The sequence below is a fragment of the Thermobia domestica genome, chromosome 9 (genome assembly GCF_964235325.1).
Source record: "Thermobia domestica chromosome 9, izTheDome1.hap1.1, whole genome shotgun sequence".
In the NCBI taxonomy this organism is placed as follows: Eukaryota; Metazoa; Arthropoda; class Insecta; order Zygentoma; family Lepismatidae; genus Thermobia; species Thermobia domestica.
In genome coordinates this window covers 246,189,243-246,202,784 of record NC_137462.1, presented here as the reverse complement: position 1 = coordinate 246,202,784, position 13,542 = coordinate 246,189,243, and the positions used below count along the sequence as shown (strand labels likewise).

Below are 13,542 nucleotides of genomic sequence, written 5' to 3'. Positions count from 1 at the left end.
ACCCAGACACTCTACGAACAGAGGTCACTGAAATCACTACTGCTTTTGAATGAGTTGTCTGATAGATGCGCTTCCATAAGTAGATACCAGCTTTAACCAGGGCCAGTTGGTTTTCAGTTGAGTCAATTTGAACGTGATTCGTCAGAATCTTGGTTAGACTCCGGTATTTTGAATAAGACCAAGCTGACTTTAGACAGAATGACTCATTCGTCATTCCTGGGTATCAAGGTAACTCTATAACCTTTACGTGGTTCGCGGCCTGATATGAAAGTAACACCGCTTTCTTTTAGGTTACTGACTATCCCAGCCGACATCCCTATCTAGAATGCTTTCGTTGGATTAAGTTCCTTTAAAACAGCTAAACACTACGAGCAAATACGATTAAGGTCTGAATCGTTTTTAAGATAATAATCTCTTATAACCCTTTGGCCGTAACTAGGTATCAAGATAATACCATTTCCTTTTCCGCAGTAAGACTAGTATCAAGTAATATCGTATCTGTTTGCAATACTCTGGATCTGATTCTTTGTCCTCCCATTATTAGAGATTACATCTTATCCTCTTCAATCCATAGGTGCACATAGGTGCACTTCTGGTTTTTATTTTTTTGCTTCTATTCTAAGGCTTGCATCGTAGTAGAAACTGTTTTGTAACGTTTGTGTACCTCTCACCTGTGTTTATTACTAATCTTGTTCATTAGATGGCATCAACAATCATCATATTTTTAGCAATAGTTAAAAAAAAAAAAAAAAAAACCGTTTAGTGCCAGGACTCTAGAGGTTATTATAGAAGTGCACGGTATATCTATAGACCTCTGCTATTGTAGTGTGTAACTTATATTTTCTTCTTAACATTTTATGGAATATTTCACACAATTTAATCACTCTACTCACGGAACCTGTAGTGTTCCTAAAGACTAATAAACGAAGCCACTCTGCATGGAATATAAATTCTTTAATTTGCTGCCTAGCAGCAGATACATCTTTGTTCTTGGTGACTATTAAGTCTTTAACAGGATAACGATTTCCAGCTGAAGTTAAATCTTGGCCGAGGCCAACGCTACCCTGTAAAATAGCTGAGTTCCTGTTCCTGATGGTGATTTTGCTGCTTGGATTTTAATTTAGGGTTTATAGAAACGTTTTGCTTGTCAGTTTTAAAAACAGCTTTGGTTCGTTATTATACATGTTCGTGGGTGCCGGCTTAACCCTACGTACACCAATGAGTTACGCGTAACACTGCCCATCAAGGGAAGATTAAAAAATGTTCTTCACATAAATCATTATTTTCTGACCCAGAAAATTTAATCTTCTTTATTTGGTGCCTTCAGTTCTCTTAGTTTATAGTTAGTACAAAATAGAGAAGAATATTTCATTTTCTGGGACAGAAATTAATGATTCAAGTGATGGACATTTTTTAACCTTCCTTTGGTGTGCGGTGTTACGCATAACCCCTTGGTGTACGTATGAGTCCACTTTTAATATCATCACTCTAAAACCAGCAGGTCTTTTACGTTTAGGTGTGCGACGTTTTGCGTCAGCTGTACCCGTAGCAACACCTAGTATCAGAATCTTCAACTTTAACTGGAAGTGACCTCATGTACATTAATGTAACACGTTACACCAAGGAAAAGTACTTTATGTCCACCACAAATCCTTTTTTAATATTTTAGGTTATTTTCTAAAAATTAAAAGTATTGAATGACAGAAAGCAAATTTATATTATTTTCGACACAAAACTTGAGTTATGACATTAGAACGAAAAAACCTCAATAAAAATTCTCATCAATAAAAGTGTGGACAATTTTCAACCCATCTTGGTGTACGTAGGATTAAGTAAACACCATACAGCTGGCCTGCCACAATATTTTATGTATGAAGTTCGAAATTTTATTTCTGAATTTAATGAAATTTCAGTCTTACTGAATAAGTTTTATAAGGCATATTTTGTTGTTGTTTTTAGGCAGTGAAGTCGATTTTTCAGGAGGGAATGGTGACATGAAACGACAGAACTACAGTGCCCTTGAAGAGAATACTGGTATTGTAGATTTCTTGAAAACCCAGCTTGAAAAGCTCGAATATGAGAAGAATATCGTAAGTAACATGAACAGTAATAATAATAAAAAAAATAATAGTTCATTGATAGTTCTTAAAACAACGATCATACAAATACAACATTTCGTCAAATTTGAAAATTACTAATTTAGAAGCATAATTTTTTAAAAAAACTAATAAATGAGTAAATGCAGTGGTCGCTTACTTCTATAGCTTCGAATCAATCTTAAATTTACAGTTTGATATCTCATATCAAATCACATATACTATTGTTTTATTTAGATACCTGAGAACACAATTATACTAACATTTTTTTAAATCAATTTTCTTGGTAGTTTTTTAGCGTCGTTCTTAAAATAGACATAATATACCTATTAACATAGATCTTACCTTGTCGTCTTCTAACATTTGGAACTTTCAGTGAAACATTTTGAACTGAGTAAGTGCTAGACGTATTGTTGTCAGAGTTTTGTACTAGTGTCTGATCAAATAACACGCATCCGCGTTGGTCAAATTAAAAAAAAAAAAAAAAAAAAAAAAAAAAAAAAAAAAAAAAAAAAAAACTACGCATTGTTCATAATTGAATTGCTGAGTGGAAAATGGACATTAACATTGTCCGTTGCTTATGCAAAAATATTCGTATGAGACATTAGTAGCGTATGTTAAGAACTTTCATTTCCTAAAATACTAAAATCGTAAAGATGAGTGTATTTTTTTATATTTTCGGCGCTGAAGAATGCCTTTACTGTTTCAGTGATCTACTGTACCACGTCTGGGCTTTACTAACTATATTCAAGCCCCATTTATGCTACACCATATATCAGCTAGGTCCAATATAGTTTGAACTTTTTTTCTTCAAGGAACACTTTATTATACACTTAGAAACAAGGATATTATATCCCGAAACCTGAGAAAGTCTGAAAGATGACCCACTAGCAACAAACCGAAAAAGGGAAGGAAAGACACAGTTGAAAACTGTTTTGTAACCCAAAGTCGAGGCATTTTTTCTTGCAGCACTCGATCCTCCAGAGAAAAGTTTCTTGAAATAATAGTAATATTTTTTCAGCTGGCTCCTTATTTTAGCTTTCGTGGTAATAATGAAAGATGCATCGCAATTTGCTATACATTTTTCAATTTGTATCGCATTTCTATATTTTTGAGTTGCAAACTACGATGCGATACCGCTTGTAAAAACGCTGATATATAATGTAGGGTAGTCTAAAAGTGTGTAAATGCCCTAATAAATTAAAGGCTGCGAAATATAGCCAGAGTAACAATGTAGGTGGGATATAGGGATAGAAGAAAATGTTTTAGAACATAATCAGGATGATGTCCGCCATCTTGAATTTTACGCAGTTGTCTTAAATGAAAACCATAGCATGTTGTATGTCATTTTAATAGAAAATGCTCATAGAATTAAATGACATTAATGTTTGCTTTAGCGCTAACCAGTACGAATTTATGACTGACTGTTTGTTGTGTCCCTAACAAAAGAGGCTAGTTATACTGTATGGATCACGCATTGTTACAGTACGTCTTCATCGCGTTTCCCATTCCGACCAGTTGTAAGATGCATTCTGAGTTCCCAATCACGAAAAACCGTGCGCAAAGTTTTGCCTTTAATGTTATGTAGAACATGCGTCCACAAGTGCTGAACCTCTGATTTTCACCGCATACACAACAGACTTCACATGATCCCACAGGTAGTAATCCAGAGGCGTCAGGTTAGGATAGCAAGGTTACTGTTCCACAGGGGGACGCGGCAGAAGTCCTAAATGGCAGAAGTCCTAAAATGCAGAAGTCCTAAACGGCATTAGACCTAAAATGCACAAGTCCTAAAAATTATTTCACGGCACAAGTCCTAAAGTGCAGAAGTCCTAAAGTGCAGAAGTCCTAAAGTGCAGAAGTCCTAAAGTGCAGAAGTCCTAAAGTGCAGAAGTCCTAAAATGCAGAAGTCCTAAAATGCAGAAGTCCTAAAAATCATACCGAGGCAGAAGTCCTAAAGTGCAGAAGTCCTAAAGTGCAGAAGTCCTAAAAATCTCTTGTGGCGCTACCATCGCGTCCGTAAGAAGAATACTGTCAATCTGTTAGTCAAGTTTTAGATATACTGTTTCATATTACAGAGCCTTAGTTCTTGCAAGTTATTTGTATAAATACATATTCTATCGTTCTGAAATAATAAATAAATAAATAAATAAATAAAGCCTATTGTCCTTTCTTACTCTTTCCATGATATATTTCTATGTTGACAAAATTTTAACTTTCTACCAAATGAGATTCCCAGATCTTTCATAATGTCTGTTTTTCTCTATTTCCACACCATTGACTTCATATTAGTAATATAATATTGTGTTTTAGTTATGTACGTCATAAATTTTGCTTTCCTTGTGTTGTTTTGAAGTAAATTATTTTTACACATATATTTCTTGTACAGAAGTCTTTCTGTAGCAAATAATTGTCATATTCGTAATTAACTACTCCTGGGATACGGCTGTTTCGGTGTAGGACGTTTTGGTGCAGGGCGTTTCGGTGTACGGATTGCTCGGTATAAGGACGTTCGCCGGTTAAGGTGAGGCTGGTTCGGTGTAAAAGTTCTAATGTTTACACCGAAACGTCCACTCTTCAAAATGAAAATTATTCGTTAGGGAGAATTAAATTCACGAAGTAGAATATATAAATTAATAAATAAAATAAAAATTAAATGTTTCTGTAATTGGCAAGGGTTACTTATTTATAGTGAGTCCCCTCGCTTCACTCTATGTCAGAACTTCTTATATCCTCAAATGTTATAATTATTAATTGATTGGGAAAACGTTTTACGGTAATGATATATAGTAAAAAAGTGTGTGATGCATAAACATTGTGTACACCACACACACCTTATTACGGCAATAACTGTGCACAAATCGCAAAATGCTGCACAATCTTTGAAAGAAAATTTTCAAACACAGATGGTTTTTCTTCCAATAACCGCTTTTATATCATGCATACCCAATAAGATTAGCAAATCTAGGAAAAGAAAACTGATTATGAATCAGTGATGAGATCTTAATTATATTATTACGGAGATGTAAATTCATGTTATAGTTGTAGAGAAGGACAGTGTCAAAAAAATGTCTCAAGAAAATTTTTAACGGCCTAAACAACACAACAAGAGGCTGAATCCTACCAGTTGTTCCTGCAGAAATTGTTTCTATTATGAGTTACTCTTTTGTTCTTAAACGTGTTTAATAATTACAGCAAATGAAGGATGTTTATAATAGAATGTGAAAGAATACAGTTTTAAAAGAATTAAACTACGTCAACATGTTAAAATAATTAAAAGAACCTAATTAATTAGCCACTTTGTACTCTCATTTGCTTAACTGGAATAACCGAGGCCTAAAGGAAAAGAGTTTTCTGCCCAAATCTTATAAGCAGTGGGATATTTTAATATTATAGAAATTGACCCTCCTTCCCCTTAGAAGTGTAATTTTCAAGATACTGACACATATAGTATTTTATTACTTTTAGTTAAAAGTTCAAATACCGAGTTTCACGCATCTAGCTTAAACAAATCCTTCCTTAATTTATTTACATATTTTCTGAGTAAGTAATGGGGAATTCGAACATTAAAAAAAGTGCTCCCTTTGCTCTTTCCTTTTTATGTGTTCAATTTTCAGTTTTTTTTAACAGGAAAGATTATATGCCAAGTTTCATTTTACTAGCTTCAGAAACTTGCGAGATACACTACCCTTTAAAAAAATCTTGCCCCGCCCGTTTTACGATACTTATTTCCAAAAATTCTTTCTTATGTCCTGCTTTCATAAGAAAATTATATTTTATAATTAAAATTTAACGACTCTACTTGTAGTAGTATGCCCAAAAAATCACTCATCTTTACTCTTTTATATAAGAGTACAGAAGATAAATACAGTCAAACAAATGGATTTCCATGAACAGTTTCCGATTTCTTATAACTACCTGATTCGTACATTTCCCACAAGCTGTGATTTTAAATTTACGCTCTGTCAAGGTCCAGGTTTCAAAAAGGAACTAACTGGAAATATAATAATATTATGTATTTGTGTACATGTGTAATATGTATAAATTTATTGTCTTATTGAAGCTTTCGTAATCTGGAAATAAACTTTTGATTTGCTTTTAATATATGAAAATCATGCTCCCCTAGAAAAATTTGCAGGCTACACCCCTAAATGACTATGTAGTAATTTCTGCAAAAATGGCACAGGACCTAAAATTTAGGTCTAATGCCTATATTTTTAGGACTTGTGGCATTTAAGACTTATTAATGTCACCCACTGTATTGCATAATAAATGTTCTTTGCTCAATTTTAAATTTACTGCGTTCTTTATGTATACAGTTGGTATTTAATGTTCACTCGTGAAATGTCTAGTGTGCTTTTGTCCTAATTAAGTAAACTTTGGTGGATTTTTGTCCTACTCTTAATAAAATACGCTCCGCACAGTATATATTGCAATTCTGAATGTTTGCTTGGTTTCAGAAGTCTGGTAAAATATTCTTTTTAAACATTTTTTTATTATTTATTTATTTATTTATTCTTGTTTTAGGAATTTGTCTTGGGATTCTCGTATCTCCATTCGAAAGAAACGAATTTCTTAACAAATTATGTAATTAATTCTTAGAATGAAATAGGTTGTATTATGTAATTCGTGTATAAGTGCAGAACAAATAGTGATAATAACGATCTTAGTAGTACAAATATAGCTGTTACTGTTGGAATTAGATACGTTCGTAACATTATTGCCAACTAGTTGCTGCATCGTCCCAATTTCGTGTGGTGGTGGCGAATTTCAGAACTAAAGCAAGTGAATGATAAAGGCACAAGTCCTAAACGGCAGAAGTCCTGAAAGGCAGAAGTCCTAAAGTGCAGAAGTCCTAAAATGCAGAAGTCCTAAAATGCAGAAGTCCTAAAGTGCAGAAGTCCTAAAGTGCAGAAGTCCTAAAATGCAGAAGTCCTAAAATGCAGAAGTCCTAAAGTGCAGAAGTCCTAAAGTGCAGAAGTCCTAAAATTTAGGTCTAGTGCCCATATTTTTAGGACTTCTGCATTTTAGGACTTCTGCACTTTAGGACTTCTGGATGTCACCCTTCCACAGCACCTCACCGACCAGTCCATGCATTCGAAAACTGCCGATTGAGGTACACAGGTACCTTAATGAGGTGGGGCGCCATCGTACTGGAAAAATTTAGGGAATGATCCATCCTTTGACACCAATAAATGCCAGATGTCATCTTCTAACATGTGCACATAACCCATTCACTGTTAGGGTTCCGTTTATTAAGAATGGGCCTCTAGTCTAAGGCCCCCACGCCACATCATATAATCACCTTGCCTTATGTACTAACTGACCTATACCATACCTTGTTAAGCTTGCCCGAACATAAGTTTTCCTCATCAGTAAACAATATGTCAGAGATGAATATGGGGTTTTGTCGTAGCTGTTCTGTGGCCCATTGAGCAATTTCCAGACGAAAATCTGGATAATCTTCTGTAAGGTGTTGGTGAAGTTACAGCTTATAAGGCTGACACTCACTGACATAATGCACATGCTTGATGTGCGAGTAACACCACTTTCACGGGCTATACTAGGCGTGTTTCTCTTGGGACTTCTATGAATGATGACAGCACTGCTACAGATCCGGTTTCTTGGAATTTCTTCCGGAGTTTGACCACAGTACCATTCCTGATGATGGTTTTCGAATTGTCCGCAATCACTCTGGCTCTTCGTTCTCCAGAGATCAGCACGATAGCAATGCGCTCTGCATGCATCAAGGCCATCTTCTGCTAGTAAGCTACATTCAGCGATTTTTTTTAAGCTGTAACTTTGTAATGATTAGCGTAAGAGCAAAAATAACAATGCCATTCAATTTCTACGAAAATTTGATATTAAAATGAAATATCGTATACTATGGTTTCAATTTAAGATTGCGTACGTCATCGTGGTGTGTCCTCAAAGATTTCCTTCCATCTCTATTCCTCACCTACACTGTTACTTTGCAGCGTTTACCACTTAGTATGATGTTTGTACACCTATATATATAATATAAAATATTCAGTACATTTTATTTTTACTACTTTAGTTGTTCTTTTTATGTTATTCATTATATGTATTATTTTTAGGAAGTAGTACGTGGTATAGTAACGAGAGTTTTTTATTTCTTTTTTGCCTAGTTTGCCTATTCTATGGTGCCTTTGCATACATAATGATATGTTCTTTGTCAATGGGGAACATATCTATAATAACAGCTATTTCATTATACTATTAACAAAGTACTAGATAATTATGTAGAGAAATTATGCAGCATTTTAGTAAAACATGAAAAAAAATTGGAGTCTAGTCAAATGCTCAAAAATAAACAGGGCCTTGCGAACATTGGTTATTTTACTAATATACTAATATATCTTGTTGCTAGAAAATGATGCAGAAACTTTCTTTGATTTTTGTAATATATAATATGTGTGTGTGTGCGTCATTGTCAGAAGTCTGAGCCTACTTTTGATTTTTGAGAACTTTCTAAATAAAAGACACTACCACAATCCACACCATGTTTATTAGACTCGTTTTTGAAAGTAAAGAACATTGTTCATATAAGGATACGAAAATTCATGGTCTTGTTGTTATTGAGACAAATTTATTGAGAAAATCTGCTTGGCAATAAACCGATAACTAATGAACACACAACGAACGTCACGCTCTGTTTGATGGTGCATCGTTTCAGCGACACCGAATGGTGTGTGTATGAACCGTTGATAGTAGTTGTCTTTTTACTTAAACAAATAGTCGTGTATGTGCTATTCAGTCATGTTGTAATATCGGCAGAATTGGATGCAAATGTATGACATGCAATCTTACTGTTGTCATTCACGTGAACCAGTTGAATAGTAATACATAGTATGATAAGCATGCAAATACTATAAAGTGCGGAAGGAAACTGTTAACTAAGACTCGGAAGTACGTGTTCAAGTGGTTATTTTAAGAGAAAAGAGTCATTCTCTGCGAAAAGTCGCTCAGTGATCAGGAGGAAGCATTGCGTCGGACTTTTCAAAGATAAGTCATAGAGTGATGTAAATATTACACTGAAACGCACTAATCGTTTAAAAGTAGCAACTTCTATCATTAAAGACAAGTTCAGTGGAAAAACAAGTGAACGGAATAGACGTTAACCACTCCGGATACAAAAGTAAAATTATGTAAGAGCCATTTTATATCGTGCTAAAATAGAACTGTGGCCCAGCGCCTTCAAATCTGTAGTCTTGAGGGCAGGATTGTCCTTAAAAATCTATTCCATCAAGTAGGAAACATTTAAAGAAAAGATACACCTGGAGCAAAAAAATAAAGACTGCAACGATAAATAATGGAAGAGGATACTCTGAACCGATGAATCTAAATTTCAACTTTTCGCCTTCCAATACTAAAAGTTTGTACGTTGTTGTCCCGAAGTGCACTTTCATCTCGACTTCTCTAATACCTACAGCAAGGCACTTAAAAGGTAGTGTCACTGTTTAGGGATGCTTTACAAACTTTCAAATTGGTGATTTAGTTCGAATAAATGGAGGAATACACAAAAACGTGTTTCACAACGTTTAAGTGAGGCACGAAATTCCATAAAGAACGCGGATTTGGGGCAGTAACTTTTTATAACAGGATTACCACCCCAAACATTCTTTTAAGCTCTGCAGTAATTATGTACAAATGAGAAGAAGACGCTTACATCACCATCAAATAGAATAGTCACCACAGTCCTCTTGTAAGATGAATTTGACAGGACAGTCCGTAAATAGATGCCAACGAATACTGAAGGTCTTTGGAAGGCTCCAGAGCTATGGAGTCCCATAACCTTGCATAAATTAGATAAACTAATTATACAAATGCCTGGAATTTGTAAATCTCTTATCAAAGCTTCGGGTCTGCATTTCATTGACGCAAACATACTCAATAAATTTGTCACAGTGGAAAAAGAACCATATGTTTTAATTTAATTTCTTTATATGAGCAATAATGTTTATTGTACAGAACAAGTCTTAACAAACTAGATTTTGTATGGATACACGTCTTTTTGGAAAATTCTAAAAAATCAGTAGTGTGCTCAGACTTCTGACAATGACTGGAGATATAGTGTGTGCGAAAGATAGATGAATAATTTTAAGAAGATCCGCGCTCCGTTGCGTCCGAGTTACTAGAGCTGTCTTTGTGAAATCTAGTTAAAAGATGTGAAAGTATGGTTTGAGTTCATTGAAGAGAGAACCGCACTTTGTTGAGAAATAATTAATTGTATCATAGATTTCTAACTTCTCATGCACGAGAGCTACTTCATGGCCAAGCAGTTAGCGTACGCGCCTTTGGCGTGGGAGATCGGGTTCGATACCCGGCGGGAACTCATGTGGTTCGAATTCCACGTTAATCAGTAGGTCCCATCTCATATAGCCTCGCTGTTGAAAGGGACGTTAAACTCAAAATCAACTTCTCGTGCACGAACAAATTCATATGTTTGTAATGGTGAATAGTGTTACGTTGGTGTCCTTTTAAGAAAATACAATGTAATACTAGTGAGTAACTCAGTTTGATAGTTGATCTGACGCACTCAGAGCTGTGTACTTGACACAATATCAGGTCGATGACATTTGAGTAACCTGATAAATTTGAATTTCAAATATCGTTCGAAGTCCATGAGAACCGCGCAAAGTAAACTGAAAAGGCGATAAACTAACATGTTACACAAACATGGGTGGGGCTCACATCGCGTCATGTCACGTCATATCAGAATATACCACGTACCTGGGTGTGGTTCACATCGCGTCACGTCATATCAGAATATACGTTTTTGCTTGATTGAATAACATCGTTATCTTTCTGACGACGAAATACGTTCTAGAGTATAATAAATATGTTTCTTCCACAGCCACGTAAGACATTTGTTAATCATACAGAGAAACAGCGTGCAAACAAATTTAACAAAGGTGATGATTTTGCGTTTTTTTTTTTTTTTTTTTTTTTCTGTTTTAAAATTAGAGATGTTTGCTCTGATAGTAGGACAAAAAGTTTTCCGCGTAGAGGTCGCATGTTTAATGTGGCCTACTTGAGCTCTCTCCTACACGATGGTCACATTTTGTTGTGGAGGCAGTTAGATAGTACAGACATAGGCACCTGAAGGGGGCAGGGGGCGGCCCCCTATCTCACGAAAATATATTAAATTTCTTAAGATTTCATTAAAAAAAAAGTACCAATCGTAATATAGCAACCAGGGAGATGGGCCCTCCCAGGAAAATTTTCTTCGGTCACCCATGAATACAGACATTTGGAATTCCAACCAACCACATCTCATTATATTTTAACTGGCATCTTCGAATAACCTATATGTGCAGGACAACTAAAAGCTGATTTTTTTATTTTTGTAGCTTCCTGTTCTAGCGCTCTTAACATGAGAACAGAAAGGAGTCATGAAATGTATAATACATACTTAATATTAACTAGATATGCAAATATTGCAAATCTAGAGCGAAGTGATCGACCTCTATTGATTATTCGCAGAATCTTTTTAGTTCATCAATTGTTTTCGTGAACGACATATGAATATAGTTGAATTTAGCAATAGCCAAAAGCATAAAGACTTTGAGAAATTGTGTTCGCAGAACAAAACGAAAAGGGCTTCGCCGTATTTCTTATGTGAAAATTCTCTATCTCATTCTCTACAATGAGAATTCACACACCAAATGCTTTTTCCAATGTTAAGTCTATGGGCTTCCTGTTTTTCGGTGATTATTTCTCAATGGTATGTCCGATTGGGCCATGTGACCTTTGCGATACGACACTCAGCGCGCGCTCTCTAATCATCATGTCAAATTTGGTTGAGAACGGTTCAGGTACACTCATGTCCAAAATGATTGTCGCATATCTATAACTGTCTTCTTGTAAGAATATACTTTATAACAATTTTGCAGGATACTTTTAATACTGACACTATGTTTATAATCAGGAAGTGTATACTTGTGGTAAATTTCATAAAAAAAGAATTATAAATACGAAAATTAGAATGAGTAAATCTAAATGGACAAGAAAGTTTTATTTTCGTTTTATTACTCTTATTTACTGCTCTTTTGACATGAAATTTGCCACATACATGTCTTTTCCGATTATACACATACTAACATTATAAGAAATACCCGGCGAATTTGTTATCAAATTTTATTCCTATAACAACATATTTATAGACATGCGACAATAATTTTGGACATGAGTGTACCTTGGAGGAGTATTCGGACAAACGAACACCTAAATGGAGTAAAGAGGAACTTCGCTGCAAAAAGGAAAAGAGTTCATAGAAAAGATTAATTTCAAATCTGAAAACATAAACTGAAATCTGTAGAGATGGAAGACATGTACAATAAGCAGTGCGAAAGAAGAACAAAGCTGAAGAATGGCTTGAAAATAGATCTGTCAATGTTGAAAGCAAAGTAAAATGCAAGAACAAAGGAATGTAAGAAAACAGCAGAAGGGAAAAGTATATGCATTGTTAGAATACCGTAGAAATACAGAACAACTAAAGCACACGACCAAACACAGGGAATTGAAGTTGACAACAATAATAGTTACGCAGTTATAAGGTCTAAAAAGGGGAGCAAGAAATATTCTGAGAAGTTTTAAAAAAATAGAATTTCGTACAACAAAACGTAAAAATAGAACAACTACTCGTACAAACAGGTATTCGTGTAAGAGAAATAGAATCAGCACTATAAAGGATGAAAACAGCCATAGTTCCGTGTAAATTGGTAGAAGATGCCACATTCCAGTTGCCATGATAAGCTCACACTGCTTATGATTTGATTCCGATTCTCATCTGTTTCAGCCTGGCGACGTGTGTGGCGCCCCCTTTGCCCAGTTCTTCGGAACTACAGTTATCCATTGGTCCGCCAATTTAGGAGTTGGGCCAGGCAGATCTCCTGGCATTTAAAACCTACGATCGAGCGCAGTTTAAAGATAAGTCTCGGATGTGGAGTGCTTGCTCTAGACGTCAATCTTGGTATGGCTTGTTTATGATAACTGGATTTGTGGTTTGGACGACGCATGGATCCCGGACCGTATGCGCACCCAGCAGGACCAGATAAAGTGATGCCTGAAAGTAAATGCCGGGAGTCTGTGTTGCGGAAATCTTCTACGAACCATTGGTCCCTTCTCTTACACGGTGGGATGTGGATTCTCTCGCCAGTACCCATCAGTCGGCGGTTCAGGTAGCCCTCCCGAACGTACACCACCTCAATTTCGCTCTGGGAATACTGAACCTTACAATCTGGCTTTTACTGGTATTGAACTGGATACTATGGTGCTCTGCGAAGGACATGGCTCCTGGGCCTGATGGTATCTATTATGCCTGTAGATAGCAAGCAAATCTTCTTGGACTGTTAAATTGTATTTGGTTTGAAGACTTTCCTTGCTGCCTAGCGTGAAGCATGTATTATTCCTATTTTGAAAT

At 35.6% G+C, this 13,542-nt stretch overlaps 1 protein-coding gene across 4 annotated transcripts in view; it reads left to right on the top strand.

Moving 5' to 3' along the window:
- LOC145660653 (uncharacterized) overlaps nt 1-13,542 on the top strand; it is a 295,153-nt gene that overhangs the window by 200,956 nt on the left and 80,655 nt on the right. For all 4 annotated transcript variants that reach the window (XM_081725966.1, XM_081725965.1, XM_081725964.1 and 1 more), the window contains one exon: nt 1,960-2,090. In XM_081725966.1, coding sequence (XP_081582092.1) covers nt 1,960-2,090 — 131 coding nt within the window. The remainder of the gene's footprint in view (nt 1-1,959; nt 2,091-13,542) is intronic.